This window comes from Physeter macrocephalus, chromosome 4 (assembly GCF_002837175.3).
Source record: "Physeter macrocephalus isolate SW-GA chromosome 4, ASM283717v5, whole genome shotgun sequence".
Taxonomy (NCBI): Eukaryota; Metazoa; Chordata; class Mammalia; order Artiodactyla; family Physeteridae; genus Physeter; species Physeter macrocephalus.
In genome coordinates this window covers 57,222,101-57,241,014 of record NC_041217.1, presented here as the reverse complement: position 1 = coordinate 57,241,014, position 18,914 = coordinate 57,222,101, and the positions used below count along the sequence as shown (strand labels likewise).

General features: G+C 37.3%; 2 protein-coding genes across 14 annotated transcripts in view; one reads left to right on the top strand and one right to left on the bottom strand.

Moving 5' to 3' along the window:
• The window catches only part of LOC102975635 (protein-L-isoaspartate(D-aspartate) O-methyltransferase-like), a 194,397-nt gene extending 189,288 nt beyond the window's left edge, over nt 1–5,109 (bottom strand). For 10 of the 12 annotated variants that reach the window (XR_008617092.1, XR_008617096.1, XR_008617094.1 and 7 more), the window contains exon 1: nt 4,962–5,109. Coding sequence is in view for 1 of the 12 variants with exons in the window: in XM_028488662.2 (XP_028344463.1) it covers nt 4,962–4,968 (7 nt within the window). In the remaining 11 variants the exon portion in view is untranslated. Of the gene's footprint in view, nt 1–4,372; nt 4,418–4,961 lie in introns of all 12 variants that reach the window. The other 2 variants (XR_003679452.2, XR_003679457.2) reach the window with 2 other exon arrangements.
• An 81-nt stretch (nt 5,110–5,190) lies between these two features.
• The window catches only part of EXO1 (exonuclease 1), a 41,315-nt gene continuing 27,591 nt past the window's right edge, over nt 5,191–18,914 (top strand). For both annotated transcript variants that reach the window (XM_007107889.3, XM_007107888.3), the window contains exons 1-7: nt 5,191–5,381; nt 5,693–5,901; nt 7,094–7,267; nt 12,148–12,267; nt 14,776–14,899; nt 15,872–16,009; nt 17,001–17,213. In XM_007107889.3, coding sequence (XP_007107951.2) covers nt 7,107–7,267; nt 12,148–12,267; nt 14,776–14,899; nt 15,872–16,009; nt 17,001–17,213 — 756 coding nt within the window. In that variant the 5' untranslated portion in view covers nt 5,191–5,381; nt 5,693–5,901; nt 7,094–7,106. The remainder of the gene's footprint in view (nt 5,382–5,692; nt 5,902–7,093; nt 7,268–12,147; nt 12,268–14,775; nt 14,900–15,871; nt 16,010–17,000; nt 17,214–18,914) is intronic.

Here is an 18,914-nt window from a genome sequence, read left to right as displayed (position 1 = left end):
CCAGGTACAGGAAATATAAACCCAAAAAGGTAACACCAAGACACATTATAATTAAAATGGTAAAAGTTAAAGACAAAGAGAGAATCCTAAAAGCAGTAAGAGAAAAACAACTTGTAGCATAAAAGGGAAACCCCATAGGGTTATCAGCAGATTTTCAGTAGAAACTTTACAGGCTGGAAGGAGGAAGCATGACAAAGTCAAACTGCTGAAGGGGAAAAAACTTCCAACCAAGAATTCCCTACCCAGCAAGTTATCATTCAGAATTGAAAGAGAGATCAGGAGTTTCCCAGATAAGTGAAAGCTAAAGGAGTTCATCCTCACTAAAATGGCCCTACAAGAAATGATAAAGAAACTTCCTTAAGCTGAAAAGAAATGGCACTAAATAATAATAAGAAAACATGCGGAAGTAAAAATCTCACTGGAAAAGGCAAATATTAATAAAAGTAGTGGATCAATCAGTTGTAAAGCAAGTATGAATGTTAAAAGAGTAGGAAAATTAACTAAGTTACAATAAATAGTTCAGGAATGCATAAAATAAAAAGATGTAAAATGTGTCACTGAAAACACAAAACATGCAGGGGAGGGTGGCAAAAAATAAAGCTTTGGAATATCTTTAAATTTAAGTTGCTACCAACTTAAAACAGGCTGCTACTTACATAAGATGTTATAGGTGAAACTCACAGTAACCAAAAAGACTTATAGTAATTATACAAAAGAAAATGAGAAAGAAAACTAAACATATCTAAACATAACACCAAAGTAAACCATCAAGAAACAAGAAAAGACAGAAAGAGTAGAAAGGAACAGGGAGAAACTACAAAAACAACCAGAAAACAATGAAATGGCAATAAGTACATACCTATCAATGATTACCACATTAACAAAATTAAGGATAAAAACCATATGATCATTTCAATAGATGCAAAAAATTTTGATAAAACTCAACATCCACTTATGATAAAAACTCTCAACAAAGGGGGTATAGAATGTACCTCAACATAATAAAGGCCATAAGTGACAAACCCACAGCTAACATCACACTCAGCTGTAACAAGCTGAAAGCTTTTCCTCTAAGATGAGGAACAAGACAAGCATGCTCACTCTTGCCACTTTTATTCAACATAGTATTGGAAGTCCTCATCACAATTAGACAAGAAAAAGAAAAGGCATCCAAATCATAAATGAAGAAGCAAAACTGTCCTTTTTGCAGATGACATACTACATATAGAAAATCCTAAATACTCCACCAAAAAACTGTTAGAATAAATAAATTCAGTTAAGTTTCAGTTTATAAAATCAACATACAGATTTGTAACATTTCTATACACTGATAACAAACTATCAAAAAGAGAAACAAAAATAATCCCATTTACAATTACATGAAAAACAATAAAATACCTGGGAATAAATTTAACCAGGGAAGTGAAAGACCTACACACTGGAAACCATAAGGCACTAATGAAAGAAATTAAAGAAAACACAAATAAATGGAAAGATATTCCATGTTCATGGATGAAAGAATATTGTTAAAATGTCCCTGTCCCAAAGCAGCATAGACTCGATGCAAACTACCAAAATTCCAATGGCGTATTTCACAGAACTAGAGCAAATAATTCTAAAATTTGTATGGAACCACAATAGATCTCCATCAGGCAAAATAATCTTGAGATAGAAGAACAAAGCTAGAGGTATCACACTTCCTGATTTCAAACTATACTACAAAGCTATAGATATCAAAACAGATTGGTACTGGCACAAAAACAAACACACAGCTCAATGGAACAAAATTGAGAGCTCAGAAATAAACCCATACATATATGGACAACTAATTTACAACAAAGGTACAAAGAACATACAATGGAGAAAGGATAGTCTCTTCAATAAATGGTGCTGGGAAAACTGGACAGCCACGTGCAAGGAATGAAACTAGACCACTACCTTATACCATATACATAAATTAACTGAAAATGGATTAAAGACTAGAATGTAAGACCTGAAACCATAAAATTTCCAGAAGAAAACATAGGCAGTAACCTCATTGATATCTATCTTCGTGGGTTTTTTTTGGATCTGACTTCAAAGGCAAGTGACACAAAAGCAAAAATAAACAAATGGGACTACATCAAACTAAAAAGCTTCTGTGCAATGAAAGAAACCAGCATCAAAACAAAAAGGTAACCTACAGTATGGGAAGAAATCTGCAAATCATGTAGCTGTTAAGGGGTTAACATCCAAAATATATACAAAAAACTCATGCAACTCAACATCAAAAAAACCAAAAAACAAACCCAAACAACCCAATACAAAAATGGGCAGAGGATCTGAATAGACATTCTCCCAAAGAAGACATAAAATGGCCAACAAGCATATGGAAAGATGTCCAACCACACTAATTATTATGGAAATGCAAATCAAAACCACAATGATACATCACCTCACATCTGTTAGAATGGCTATTATTGAAAAGACAAGAAATAAATGTTGGAGAGGATATGGAGAAAAAGGAACCCTTGTACACTATTGGTGCGGCTACTATGGAAAACAGTATGGAGATTCCTCAAAAACTTAAAATTGGAACTACCATATGACCCAGCAATTCCACTTCTGGGTATTTATTCAAAGAACCTGAAAACATTACTTCGAAAATTATATACACCCCTATGTTCATTACTGCATTATTTACAAGAGTCAGGATATGAAAACAACATAAGTGTCTACTGATGGGTGAATGGATAAAGATGTGGTACGTATACAGCTGTCCAGGTACATCTGAATTTCAGATAAACATGGAATTTTTTTTTTTAGAATATGTCTCAGATATTGCACTAGACATACTTATACTAAAAATATATCTGTTGTTTATCTGAAATTCATCTGTAACTGGGCCTGTATTATTATTTGGTAAATCTGAGGGACAAAGTCAAATAAAATAGTATGAGAAGGGTCAGGGCAGAGGTCATCACAGGATGTTTGGGCACATGTCAGGGAAGAGTTCATAGAGCTGGTAAGACTGAATCTTAAGCTGATAATTTGTGCTGTGTACCACTCATTTCAGAATTTAATAACACATCATCATGAGTTATGATTTAATTTTTTGATGAATATACATTTTGTCTACAGAATTAGATCCTACTTTGCCTGAAGACAGCAACCAGTTCTTTGCGTTCCCCATACCACCTAGTACTGACAGGCACACCAAAGGCGTGTAGTAAGTAATTGCATGAATGGATTCAAATGGTTTTATCTTCGCAAAGAAAAAAAATATTCTGTTTATGAAATCACTGTTAACTGGTGTTTTCTTTTTTAGTTTTTAAACACTGAAGCCAAGAATCCAGTCTGGTACCTTTGGAGTCAAATTAGTAATAAAGATAAGGATTGTGTGTAAGGCAGTAACCTATGTTAGTTTCATGATGCTGTGGGCACATTTTTGATATCTGGGCTCCTTCCTAAGACCCCCATGTGTGGCATACTCTTGCTTGGATCTGACAGATTGAAGCAGTACTTACAGTAGGTAGTCAGTCCAAACTGACTACTGACAAACACATCCCACTCACACTTAAGTTCCTCTTCAACCTACAGTTTGGAACTGTCCCCCACCTTCCACTACAGTCAGCTCCAAGCTGGTCCAGAGTGAGGTCTACCACTATTCAGCTGTTAGAATCACAAGGGAAGATAATTTTTCTGACCTCCTCTCCTAGCCTCAGCTCTTCAGACCAGACTAGGGGAGGCAGCCTTGCTCCCACTAAGCACACTTCCCCAAGTGGCACCTTTCCAACAATTTATAAGGTAATATGTTGACATGATAGATGTTAGACTGATCATGAAAAGACTTTAAAAAGAAACCTGAGAGAAACATACAGTAGGCAGTCAAAAAGGGAGCATTTTTAAAAATGTGATCACTTCTTCCCCTTTAACTCCTTAAATTGAGTCTGAATTATCATTCGTGCCCATCTCTGGGCCCAGAGTATACTCTGTGGTCTGACCTAAGGTTCTTCCCAATTTCTTTTTACCACAATATTTCTAAGAAGACAGTAACTAGGTCTACAGCATTATGAGGACCTGAAGCTTCCGCCACCAAAGTCACAAACGTCTTTAAAGTCTGTGCACCATAGGCCCATTTTCATGACTGGTTATAGTTTCCCCAGGCCAAAGGTAAACAAAGCTGGACACTAGGTAAAGCAGTCAGGACAGATTTTAGTGAATAATATATTGCAACAGGGAAAATTGTCAAGCATGAAATGAACTCACCCTGGATTTGTACATAAGTTACTGGGTAGTTACAAGAGGAAATGGGGGTGTAAGTGAGTGGTGGCTCAGTAGAGGCAGGGAGTGAAAAACAAAAAAGAATCGGGAAGGAGAATTGGAGACTCACCTGGGATTGCTAACCAGAATTTATGGCAGTTAGGCTCCTCCCCTCCTAGAAACGTTGGGGTAGAGATCCTATCTTAGGATGTTGACCGGAACAAATGCTAAATTCTTTTGGCACCCTTGAGCTTTCTCAGGCAGGCACTTCAAATGGGGCTGGGGTCACTCGAGGGATGTGGATTTGATGTTAAAAGACCATGTTAGTGCTTGTTCAAGTCTTTACATGCCAAGGTTGAGGCTTTGCGAAGAGGACAGAGAAGCCTGGCCAGCCCGGTTAAGGAAAGACTCTCTGTCACTTATCAGTTAAATTATTTAGTAAGCGCTCCCTCCCTTTCCCAAAGTCTACAGGAAGGGTCCAGGGAATAAATATCTCAAACTGCACTTTCTGTGTCCCTGGAGCCCACGTGCAGCTGTCTGTCAAGAACCAGGGTTAGCAGGACAACACAAGGACTAGGGACAATTCCAGCAGGGACCCTTTTAAAGTTTAGAAACCTCAACACAAACACGCTGCGGACCTCTCAGAGCTTCAGCGCTCGGACCTGAGGCCGCAGTGGGGAGAGAGCCTCGACTCCCAGCAGCCCGCGAGAGGAACTCACTGCGCATCCCAGGCGCCGTGCCCTGTTAGCCAGCAGAGCCAGCTCCGCTCACCCCTCCAGAAGGCTGCCCCGGGGTTCAAGACGTTGCAGCTGCAGCATGCCGAATCCAGGAGGCTAGGTTCGGGCTCAGGCCGGAAGCGGGAGGCCGTAGGAGGCGGAGCCGGCAGCGCAAGGGCGTGACGTCACTTCCTCTGGGCGGGGTCTCGGGCCATCCCGCGCAAATTGAAAGGTCGGGCTGGCAGTGCACAGCTGCGTCCCTGCGCCCCTGCCCCTTGAGTTCCCCGCAGCCCTCTAGCGTGCTCCGGCCCAGGCGAGTGGGGGCCGTGGGGATAGGCTTCTGAGCCCTCACCGGGCTGCCCTCGGACGGACGGCGGGGGACCTACCCGGGAAGCGAGCAGAGCGGGCTGTGCAGGGCGCGCGGTAGGTCCCCCCTGGTTCCCTCCCCTGCCCTCGGGATCCGGATCTTCGGGGCTGAAGGGGAGGGTCTCACGCGTTCCCGGACCCTGCAGTGGCCCTGAGGGCGGCGCGGGGCTGGGGGGCATCCCTGAAATGAATTTGTAGTGCGGCGGTGTATGGGCCGGGGGAGCGCGCTCGGCCTGGCCAGGGCTGCGGTTCGGCGAACCGAGGGAGGGTCCTCTCGTTTTCCTGCGGAAGCTATCAGGTCAGTTTTACATGCAACCTCCCAGCTTCCAAATGGTTGACAAGTACATTGTTTTCTCAACGTTGTGCAGGCCAAAGGAACGTGTCTCCTGGAAAGGGCTTGTGGGCCGCCCTGCCAATCCCTGTGAGACGGGATGGAGCGGTGACATTGTGCTGTCACTACTACATGGTGCTGCGGGCGGTCTCCTGAGGATGCTTTGTGCCTAAGGCGCCCCATCGTTCTCATTGTGCTGAAGAGGAAACATTTATTCGAGAATATTTACCTAACTTAGAAAAAAATGTAAGTTTCACGAAATGTATATACTATGTCAGTTTTCCAAAGAGAAAGAAAACTCTTTTCAGGAACATCTGAGAGGTAGGAGACTAATTGTTTTTCCTAAACTGTGGCTAGAGGACCTCCTGCGTCCAAATTACCTGCCACATTTAAAATTTAGAATTCACACCTCACTCCAGGACTAGTGAATCATAGTCCCTAGGAGTGGAGTTGAGAATGTGCCAAGAATTGAAATTTGAGAACTGCTGAACTAGAGTATCACAGCTTTGATACAGGGTTTCAACAGGGTAAGTCTGACTTCTGATCCTGTACTTTCTTCCTTTCCTCCCAAACGTAATGCCTTATGGGAGAGATTTATTTTAGGAAATGCTGAGCAGCTGCTCAGTGTCTACTGCTTTTACTTTTTTATCAGGGGAGTTGGGGGAAGGGGCAATAGTTGCTTGGGAAAGGACTGGCAGCTACAGGTTTCCATATAGAAAGGGCTTGGGGGCTGCAACCTAGACGGAAGAGGGTGGGAAGCTAAAACATTTTTCTTGAAACTATTTGCACAGCAGGCACGGTTTCACATTATTTGCGGATAGCTTTCAGAGAGTCCAGTGGAGTTGCCCCTGGACTCCACCGACCACTGCTTATAAACAGAACGTTCATTGCTTGGAATAAAGCGTTCTGATGGCAGTAAATTTCAGTCCTAGAAAAGTACAGCTTTTGTTCTATAATTGTGTTTGATTATTTTATTTTTCAGTTAAAATGTTCTACAAACTGTTTTGCATGTTATTTCTTATAATACCTGTGTAGAGGCAATGTGGTATAGCATACACAGTTTTATAGATTTTAACAGTGCCTTTTTGTAGAGAAGACAGACTCATACTTTTTTAGTACCTTCTGCTTGCTTCATAGTGTGTTAAGGGCTTGGAGCAAATGTTATGATTCCAAGTGGGAAGGCACTTTAGAAAGAATAAACATTAAGGAACTATGAAGTGGCATTAGAGAGTATTAGTGATTAGGCTAAATATTCTACACTATGGAAATTGTTTGACACGGAGGAGCCCACTTAAAATATTTAAGAGCATGATTCTCAAATATCTGAACGATAATAGTTGCTATATCAGTTTCCAAGCTCATTTTCTTTATTTTTCCAACACTTTTGGGTAAATATATTTTGCTTTAAATTTTGCCTTTCTCTTTTCATATCATGTAGTTAACTTGGCACTATGGGGATACAAGGATTACTGCAATTTATCAAAGAAGCTTCTGAACCTATCCACATGAGGAAGTATAAAGGGAAGGTAGTAGCTGTGGATACATACTGCTGGCTTCACAAAGGAGCTGTTGCTTGTGCTGAAAAACTAGCCAAAGGTGAACCTACCGATAAGTAAGTTTGGACCTTATATTAATTCATTGCCAATTAAGAATGAGACTTATAATGCCTTTTTTTCAGAAAGGGATCATTTTTATTCAATGCCAGGTTTATCAAGACGTGAGAGTATGTGCTTTAGAATATTGCCAAATCAGGGAACATTTCCTTCTATGTTATAGTCCGAGTTTTCATTCTTTCTACTAAGCCAGAGTATTAGGACACTAATGGATAAAGACTGTCTTCTTTATTCTTTATCTAAGATAAACTTTTTAACAATATTCTAAAAATCCATGGTGATTTCAGACTCCTACTTTCTTGGGTACAGACAACACATTACTAAGCTCTATTAGCAAAACAAGGCAGTTGCTTCTAAGGGACAAGGTGTTCTGACTCCCTTTTACTTCACTTGGGGCCAAAACTGGTGACCATGTTGACATCCAGTCATAACTCTGTGACCTCTTTTGAGGCAGGACCAATGTCCTCTTTATTTTTTAAATAGAAACACTAGAAAAACAAGCAAGCATAGTTTTTGGACAGAGATTTCCCACAGGAATTTGGATACTATTATGTATTTTCTTTTTTGCAATATATAATTTATCTCCTAGAGGAAAGGCTCACAGATCTTAATCTGATTTACTTAAGCACAATGGACAGTAATAACCCTTTTTGTTTACAGAAGATGGAGGGAGGGAGCAGGGATGGAGAGTAGCAGAGAAGTCATTATTTAAAGGTGAATGTATGTTTTGGGCTTTCAGGCCTATGAAGTTAATTTGACCAAAAGTGACCTGTTACAGTTTGTGTGGATCTGAAGGAGTCTGGGCACTTCTGCCACTCCAACTGTTATAATCATTTTTTGAAAGTGATTTCTTTTCCACCACTAAATTTGAGCAGTTGCAATTACAATTGAAGACTGCAAGTTTTTCAGTGCTACCTTCAGTGTTTCTTTGAATTGTCTTCACTGGGGGGAAACTTTATCTCTAGTTTTTTGGTAATTTTTAAGGATTCTGAGACTTTTTACTAACTGGAAGAGTTGTCCAGAGTACAGGGAGTATCCTTTGTTGTCAGAGATGAACTCCATGGGACTGACCATGTTGTAGGTGTTTAGGAAATGTTTATTGAACTTGAAAGTTTCAGGACTTTCAGCAAAGTATTGTGTAATTTTTTTTTCCCGCTGCAACTAATAAGTCACATTTGATAGTTTACTTTCCTTTTCTTTTTCACCTTTGGATGGAGATATTAACCAGAAAAGGTCAGAAAATTTGGATAAGCCTATGATAAACCTTTATGACCATAATAAAGAATGATGTCACTCTATATGTGCTGACCTGGAAAGATGTCTAAAATATATAAAGTGAGGGCACCAGGTGTCTGATGTTTATATTCTCTCTAGTAATTTTTTTTTGCCACGCTGCACGACATGCAGGATCTTAGTTCCCTGACCAGGGATAGAACCCATGCCCCCTGCAGTGGAAGCACAGAATCCCAACCAGTGGACTGCCAGGGAAGTCCCTCTGTCTAGTTTTTAATAAAAAAGTAAATTTCCTTTAAAATTTATTACAATTTTATGTTTGCTTTCTTCTATTTTTACTTGATACTTAATCAGTAGGTCCCAATCACTGGTTCTGTAGACCAATGAAGGTCTGTTGTCACTGGTTTACAATAAAAGGAAAAAAAGGACAATGTAGTGAATTTTCCATTGAGATGAATATATTTGATTTAGAAGATTATCTTTTAAGATTGTGTCTTTTTATTCATACTTTTGAGTTAAAATTGATGCAAGTTGTACGTGTAGCTATTGTTTTTAAATTTTATTGAAGTATAGTTGATTTACAATGTTGTGTTTAATTTCTACTGTACAGCAAAGTAATTCAGTTATACATATATATAAATTCTTTTTCCTTATGGTTTATCCCAGTATATTGAGAATAGTTCCCTGTGCTATACAGTAGGACCTTGTTGTTTATCCATCCTATATATAATAGTTTGCATCTGCTAATCCCAAACTCCCAATCCTTCCCTCCCCAACCCCTCCTCCCCTTTGGCAATAACAAGTCTGTGCTCTATATTTGTGAGTCTGTTTTTGTTTCATAGATGTGTTCGTTCATGTTGTATTTTAGATTCCACATGTAAGTGATATCATATGGTATTTGTCTTTCTCTTTCTGACTTACTTCACTTAGTATGATAATCTCTAGGTCCATCCATGTTGCTGCAAATGGTATCGTTTTATTGCTTTTATATGTATACCACATCTTCTTTATCCATTCGTCAATGGACATTTAGTTTGTTTCCATGTCTTGGCTGTTGTAAATAGTGCTGCTGTGAAAATAGGGGTGCATGTATCTTTTCAAATTACAGTTTTGTCTGGGTATATGCCCAGGAGTGGGATTGTTGGATCATGTGGCAACTCTATTCTTAGTTTTTTAAGGAACCTCCCTCCATACTGTTTTCTATAGTGACTGCACCAATTTATATTCCCACCAACAGTGTAAGAGGATTCCCTTTTCTCCACACCTTCCCAGCATTTATTATTTGTAGACGTTTTAATGATGGCCATTCTGTGGTGTGAGGTGGTACCTCACTGTCTCACTGTTGTTTTGATTTGCATTTCTCTAATAATTAGTGATGATGAGCATCTTTTCATGTGCCTATTAGCCATCTGTATGTCTTCTTTGGAGAAATGTCTATGTAGGTCTTCTGCCCATTTTTTGATTGGGTTGTTTGGGGTTTTTTTGTAATTGAATTGTAGGAGCTGTTTGTATATTTTGGAAATTAAGCCCTTTTCAGTCACATCATTTGCAAATATTTTCTCCCAGTCCGTATGTTGTCTTTTTGTTTTGTTTATGGTTTCCTTTTCTGTGCAAAATCTTGTAAGTTTGATTAGGTCCCATTTATTTATTTTTGCTTTTATTTCTATTGCCTTGGGAGCCTGACCTAAGAAAACATTGGTATGATTTATGTCAGAGAATGTTTTGTCTATGTTCTCTTCCAGGAGTTTTATGGTGTCTTGTCTTATATTTGTCTTTAAGCCATTTTGAGTTTATTTTTGTGTATGGTGTGAGTCTATGTTCTAGCCTCATTGATTTACATGCAACTGTCCAACTCTCCCAACACCGCTTGCTGAAGAGACTGTCTTTTCCCCATTGTATATTCTTGCCTCCTTTGTTGAAGATCAATTGTCCATAGGTGTGTGGGTTTATTTTTGGGATCTCTATTCGGTTCCATTGATCTGTATGTCTGTTTTTGTGCCAATACCATGCGGTTTTGATTACTATAGCTTTGTAGTATTGTCTGAAGTCTGGGCGGGTTATGCCTCCTGCTTTCTTTTTTCTCAGGATTGCTTTGGCAATTCTGGGTCTTCTATGGTTCCATATAAATTTTAGGATTATTTGTTCTAGTTCTGTGAAAATGTCTTGGGTTTTTTGATGGGTATTGCATTAAATCTGTAGATTGCTTTGGGTCGTATGGCCATTTTAACAATATTAATTCTTCCAATCCAAAAGCATGGGATATCTTTCCATTTCTTTGAATCATCTTCACTTTCCTTTATTAATGTTTCGTATTTCTCAGCATGTAAGTCTTTCACCTCCTTGGTGAGGTTTATTCCTAAGTATTTTAAAAGGGATTGTTTGTTTACATTCCCTTTCTGCTATTTCATTGTTAGTGTAAAGAAATGCAACAGATTTCTGTACGTTAATCTTGTATCCTGCTACCTTGCTGAATTCATTTATCAGTTCTAGTAGTTTTTATGTGAAAGCTTTATGGTTTTCTATGTATGGTATCATGTCTTCCTTACCAATCTGAATACCTTTTATTTCTTTTTCTTGTCTGATTGCTGTGGAAAAGACTTCTAATACTATGTTGAAGAGAAGTGGTGAGAGCGGGCATCATTGTCTTGTTCCAGATTTTAGCAGGAAGGCTTTGAGCTTTCACCGTTGAGTATTATATTGGCTGTGGGTTTGTCATAAATAGTTTTTATTATGTTGAGATATGTTCCCTCTATACTCACTCGTAAGGGTTTTTATCATGAATGAATGTTGAATTTTGTTAAATGTTTTTTCTGTATCTATTGAGATGATCTTCACATGGTTTTTGTCTTTTGTTGATGTGGTGTATCACAGTGATGATTTGCATATGTTGAGCCATCCATGTGACCCTGGAATGAATATACATGTAACTATTTTTAACTGTCTTGCCAGAATAAAAATTGAAATGCAATACCTGATTCTTGTTTGCATCCTGGACTGGGGAAAAAAATTGTTGCAGTGCTGTGTTGGAGTCAATTTTTATGAGCTGGCTATACACCATCTCCTCCCAATTCAGCATTTAGTGAGCCCACATTGGTAGTTTATCCACCACTGTAGAATATTCATGTCAGGGATTGACAAATGCTACATATTAGGTACCACTTTTTCTAGAACTTGTTGTTAGACATTTAGAAGGTCACCACTGGTTATAACAATACTGGGACAATCAGACAAATTTTAATGTAGACTGTATATTAGATGGTATTTTGTGGCTGTTAAGTTTCTTGGATATGATAATGGTGTTGTTGGAGAAATCACGTATTTTTTTCTACTATTCTTTCAACTTTTAAATAGATTCGAAATTTCTCAAAGCAAAAAAAAAAGAAAATGGGGTAAAAAGGCTAGATATGGAATCACACAGTGTCAGAACTGAAAGGGATGTCAAAGGCTTTTAATCTACACATGAGGAAAGCAAATATCCCATAGCCCATTAGGATCCAAGTCTAAATTAGAGTTTACATTTCCTGTGAAAACATTTGCTTAAAAAAACAGAAACCTCTTTTCATAATCTGTCTCATCTGGTTTTAAAAAGAGCAAAAGTATTACCTAAAGATGCAAAGCATTTAATTATTTTTCTTCATTTTCATAGGTATGTAGGATTTTGTATGAAATTTGTAAATATGTTACTATCTCATGGGATCAAGCCTATCCTGGTATTTGATGGATGTACTTTACCTTCTAAAAAGGAAGTGGAGAAGTCTAGAAGAGAGTAAGTTAATTCTTTAACTTTTTAAGATCTGACAATGTGGTCTGTATAATACGAATTTCTTTTTGTTTTAGTTTGTTGAGACTTGTTTTAATCTCTAGGACATGAACAGATTTCCTTAAATGTTCCATGTGTGCTAGAAAGGAATGTGTGTTCTTCAGTTGAGTGGATGCTTTTATGTCTGTCCAGTAAATCAATCTTATTGGCTGTAATGTTCAAATCTTCCATATCCTTATTGGGTTTTTTAATGTTTTTTTTGTTTGTTTTTTATGTGTGTCTACTTAATTCATCAATTACTGAGAAAAGTACATTAAAATTTCACTATGATAGTGGAATTGTCAATTACCTTATAGTTCTGTCCAATTTTTTTTGCTTTGTTTATTTTGAAGCTATTTTATTGGTTGCATTCAAGTTTAGAATTTGTTATATTTTTGTGGCAAATGGAAGCAATATGCAGTGACTCTTTTAGTAACTATGCTTTTTTGTTCCAAAGTCTATCCTGTCTGATGTTTGTATAGCAGTAACAACTTTCTTTTGTATGTTCCTAATGTCTTTTTCTGTTTATTTTCAGTTTTACTATGTCATTGGTTTTAAGTTTGTCTTCTATAAAGAACACATCACTGTAATTTTTTTATCCATTCTGTCAATCTTTGTCATTTTTAAAACTGGAGAGTTTTATTCTTTTTACATTGATCATTAATTGCTAATCTATAGCTCCTACCTTGCTTAACTTCTGGGTTGATTGTTTTTTCCACCCTTATTGTTGTCTCTTGTTTCTAGTTGAAAAGTGATGTACTCTATTTCTGTTCTTTTAGTAGTTATAATTGAAATTTTATCATTCATATTTAACTCAACAGAATCTAGTATTTTTATAACAGACCTTAGAATTTCTGTATTTTTTTTTAAGAATTTCTGTATTTTATTGAAGCACCTATTCTGCCACTTTTCATCTGTTCTTGTTTTTACCCTGTGTTAGTTTTTAGGTCCAGGAGTCATTGTGCTGTACAGGAAAGAGCACTGGGCTTAGTTGTTAAAGATAGTATGAGTTAACCCCAAATAGAAGTAAACCTCGCTGAGTGATCATTTTGTGAGAGTGCTGCTTGCCTAGTTTTGCCATCTCTGGGCCTAGAATCAAATTGGAGAGGGCTCTTCAGGTCTAGGTTTTTCAATCTAGCTGTATTTAGTGACCTCTGATTCTTAAAGTCAGAACTTTATAAAGTTTATAAAAGGATTCACTGATACTGTCTGCACCCACATTCTAGTAGGAATAATACACAGTTTATTAAAAATACTTTTAATAAAAAGTTCCAGGTTAGTTCTTAAAGGATTGGTGACAGCCCTAAACCAGTGTGGCTAAGGGACTAGTCCATGCCATATCCCACCTGGGTATCTCCCATGGTGTTCTTAATTCTAATTACAGAGTTATTTCCTTTTGCTAACTTCAAGAAAGGAAAAATGTTTCAGCTGTCTGTCTCTGACCTGAGTGCTCTTTCTGACTTATCTCTGTAGGATCAGCTTTCTGTGTGCCACTGTAGTGGTGGGAGGGGCATTTAAAATCCTTTTCTACAAAGTCTCCTCATCTCTGGAGCTCAGTTTAAAAGTGAACTAGGAAATTTGTGTGTATGTGTATATGCACATTTACTTAAAAGGTAAACTTCATGAGTTCATACTGATACTTCAATTCAAATTCAAGACTATAGGGGTTTTTTTTACTTAACTTTTTCTGTATTGTGTCTGTTGCTCCTTTCTTTCATACTGAGAATCCTTGTTTTCAAGGATACAAGGATAATAAAGTTAGAATATCTTATAATAACTCATTTATTTTACCCCACATTATACTCAACAATAGATTCAGAATAAAATACGAATACTACCACTACCAATATGATTGTTGAAAACTGTTACAGTTTCTTTTTCTTTCCTTTGCATGTGCACTCTCTCCCCCCATTTCAAAAATAGTGGTACTACATTGTCAGGGCACATAACTACTGCTCTCTCCCTAAACAGGGAGAGAGCAGTAGTTATTTAGTCTTGTGTCTACAGATTACCATATAGCTGATGGCTATTAACAGTCCTTATATCAATGTCATGTTATTTTGGTTTTTCCATAGTTTGTCCTCTAGTATGAATAGATTCCACAGAGAAACTCACAGGAAACAGTATACTTCAAGTTCTTAGTATGTTGATAAAGTTGCACCCTTTACACTGGAAAGTTAGTTTTAATGGTGTAAAAGCCTTGACTTACATTTTCTTAAGTGTCTTCATTACTCCATTTTCTTTTGACATGAAGCATTGCTATGGGAAAGTCTGATGATAAGCTTGTGTGTATAGGCACTGTAAATCCTTGTTCTTTTTGTCTAGAAGCCCCAAAGATGTGGGTTAATATTCTCAAGGATTGGATGTGCACTTTCAAATGAGTCAAACATTTTTTATTCTAGGAAAAATTCTTGAATTATAGTTTTATTGTAATTTTTTGAGTCCTTCTCTCACCTTTTTTTTTTTATCTTGCAGAAGAAGACAAGCCAATCTTCTTAAGGGAAAGCAGCTTCTCCGTGAGGGGAAGGTCTCAGAAGCCAGAGAATGTTTCACCCGTTCTATCAATATCACACATGCTATGGCCCACAACGTAATTAAGGTGAGCTAAATAAGAAATTAAGCCAAAGTAACAAATTTCTGGGTTCATTTAGGCTAGTTATAAGTTGTTTGTTGAGTTGTTTGTTAAGGAAGTAAAGGGAGGAAAATTATTCTAGGCCTAACCTTCAGGAAAGCTGGGTGTCAGAGGAAGAAGGAACAGTATCTGTAGGTAGAAGAGAGGAGTCCAACAGTTTCCAAGGGAGAAATCCTAAGGAATAAGTGAAGCTCTCCCTTTTTAGATGTGTCACATAGATAAATGTGCTCCTCAGAGATGCAAGGAATAAATTCCTGGAGGTTCAATCCCACCCCATTCTCATAGTCTTCGACAGTTACTGTAACCTTCACTCATGAATGACTGTCAGAGATCTGTTGAAGTAGCCTGGCCAACTCAGGAGCTCTACAGAATTCTAGTCTACTTGATCTGCTTCTTAGAAGCTTATTTCCTTATTACCTATTACCATAAATCTTAGTGTCAGCATGCCCAAAATCACAGCCCACACTTCCCCTTTTTCAGGTCTGTGTTCAAACTGCTTGGTAAACAAATGGGAAGATAGCGATTAAATTCTGTTGTTTCATCAGTACAGTGTCAGACTCGTGTTCTGTGATAAGAGAACCTGGGGAAACTCATGACTTGTGTTCTTTTTAGAGCATAATCATTCTTAAGATGGTAGCTTTCTATAATTTGAAATAATTAAGCTTTATAGCTTATATTCGCCCCCAAATGTACAGCAATATTTCTTTTTTCCTAATTTATATATTGATTTTTAAAAAAGATTTCTTAGTGGCTGTATGATTAGTTCAAAATATATAGGACTAAAAGTAGAAAAACTTACTTCAAAGGAAATGATTTTCAAAAATAATATTAGCAAGTATTCAATACATGTTGAGGCTGGTAATAAAATGGGTTTGATACAGGAAGTTGTTCAGTGCTTTGCAGATGCTGTTCTTGAGATTGACCAATCCTTTCCCATAGGCTGCTCGGTCTCAGGGAGTAGATTGTCTAGTGGCTCCATATGAAGCAGATGCACAGTTGGCCTATCTTAACAAGGCTGGTATTGTACAAGCTGTAATTACAGAAGACTCTGATCTCCTCGCTTTTGGCTGTAAAAAGGTACCTAACTACAACTACTCCATACTATTTTTCAATGTGGATGGAAATAGTGTAAATCAGGAGCTAAAGTTGTTTATCCTATTTAATACTTACAACTAATATTTACTTACAGTTGTTAATAATTGTTTTATTAAAATGAAAAGAAAGGTTTTGCTGCTTGACATTTGTGTAATCTGGACGATTTTTCAGAGTAGGCCCTTACAGTTAGAGGGTTTTGTTTTCTCCAAATTCTTCAGTGGAATGTGGTCTTATTTTTTAATAATGATAGCTTATATGCTTTATATTTTTCAATTAGGTTAGGTAAATAAGCTAACTTATCTACTAATGAGATGTTCTGCAGTTATTTAGAATTATGTATAAAACTATTTAATGGAAAATTTTATTATGATATATTAAGATACAAAACTATTATGATATATTAAGATACAAAACTATTAAGATACAAAAACTAAATAGGGTGATTTCATTTTTGTTAATATCTATGCTATTTATATTATCTATTTCATAGATGAAGAAGGATCTGTGAAAAGGTTAATGCTGGGTAACAGTGATAGATGAGACATTTGGGGCAACTTCTGTTTTCTTCTTTCTGAATTTCTGTGTTTTCCAAATTTTCTACAATGGACATGTATTACTTTAAGACTAAGCAAAAGGGTTACTTTAATATGTAAAAGCGGAAGGTAAGGAGAAAATGCTTTTTGTATGAATTGCTATTTGACATGATAACCCTGTAATAGGTTATCCTGTCAAAAAGGGCCTTCTTTATACCAGAGTCAAGACAATTGAGTTCTGGTGTATGACCTTGTCTAGCCATAGCCTATGCTTCAATTTAACTTATTTGCAAATATCACAGTAATTAACTGGCCTACCTGTCTCTCTTCTCAGTTATGATAAAGAACAAGAAAGACTTCTTAGAAATACTACAATGTCTTAGATGATGAAAAATAAAAATGGCTCTTTTAGGTGTTAACAGTTTCCATTCCTCTTGAAGGTTATTTTAAAAATGGACCAGTTTGGAAATGGACTAGAAGTTGATCAGGCTCGGCTAGGAATGTGCAAACAGCTTGGGGATGTGTTCACAGAAGAGAAGTTCCGTTATATGTGCATTCTTTCAGGCTGTGACTATCTCTCATCGCTGCGTGGGATTGGATTAGCCAAGGCCTGCAAAGCACTAAGACTAGCCAACAATCCAGATATTTTAAAGGTAAGAGTGATTTACCAAATGTCATATTCAGTTTCTGAAGCAGTTCTTAAATAAGATGAACTGCTCAGAATATGGATCTTAAATAGTCTATTATATCCATTTCCAATATGGTGTTATTGAAAGGAGAAAATGACTAAAACACTAGAACTTTGCTTTTGGCAATGGATGAACCATTGTTTTCAGCAACTGACAAAAAACAAGTAGTAATTTTTTAGAATGAAGACTAATATAAAGAAACTTAAGGATAAGATATTCTAGGGTAGAATTAATGTTAAAAGAACAGTCTTTTGATTTCTGTCCTGTTACTCTGTAGTAGTGGTTCTCAAACTTTTTGGTCTTAGGATCCCTTTACACTCTTAAAATCTCTTTGTGGCAATTATTTTTGTTTATATGGGTTATAGCTATTGATATTTACTGAGTCAGAAATTGAAACAGAAGGAACTTCCCTGGTGGCGCAGTGGTTAAGAATCTGCCTGACAATGCAGAGGACACAGGTTCAATCCCTGGTGCAGGAAGATCCCACATGCTGCAGAGCAACCAAGCCTGTGCACCACAACTACTGAGCCCACGCGCCACAATTACCGAAGCCTGTGCGTCCTAGAGCCTGCGTGCCGCAACTATTGAAGCCCGCATGCTCCAGGGCCTGCATGCCGCAACTGCTGGGCCTGTGTGCCACAACTATGGAAGCCCATGTGCCTAGAGCCCTTGTTCTGCAACAAGAGAAAACACCACAATGAGAAGCCTGTGCACTGCAACGAAGAGTAGCCCCCGCTCGCTGCAACTAGAGAGAAAAGCCTGCACGCAGCAACGAAGACCCAAATGCAGCCAAAAAAAAAGAAATTGAAACAGAAAAATAAAAATGTTTATTAATTCACTTAAAATTAACAATAATTAATTCATTACATTTTAACATAAATATCATATTTTTATGAAAAGTAGTTATCTTCTAAAACAGTGAAAGTTATGAGAGGAATTGCACATTTATGTAAATCTCTTTAATGTGGCTTAATAGAGTACAACTGGATTCTTGTATTGCTTCCTCATATAATTTGATGTGGTATCATGTGTCATGTATTTTCTAGAAAACTCTGAGACCCCATACATCACTGCACTATAATTTCTCTGATGTCTTTACCTTAAAAAATTAAACATTAAAGAAGCTTATTCCTACCCACCCCCCTTGAGTAGTTCTGTTAAGCCCTTAGAGTTTGCAGAGCAGAATTTCCATTTTTTGTTTCCAAGGGTACAAGATGTGAGTCCTCAGGACTAAGGGTGGTGTACTAGAATAGACAGATCTCAAGGCTGGGAGATGGTGGCAGATTTTGGAATAGAGCAACATGTACTAACTAGCCTGTGACTACAGGATCACTTCAGTTCTCTGGGTCTTCTCTTCTTTGTCTCTGAGTTTGATATAAAAGATTTAAAACCCCTTCCAGCTTTAATCATCCATGACTCTAACAGGAATTAGAATGTTGACTTCATTTTTAAAATACGATCTACGAATATTTGTGTTTTTTTTTAATTCTTAGGTTTTGTGTGTTGTTTGTTTTTTGCTTTCTAGATGAAAGGGACTTTGAGGCTGAAGAATGTATCTTAAAGTTATACCTAGGAATGTAAATTTGATGTGTAACTGAATTTTTCATTCTTTGTATTAATAATAGAAAAACCAAAGAAAATACTATTATAGAGACTTAGAATTTT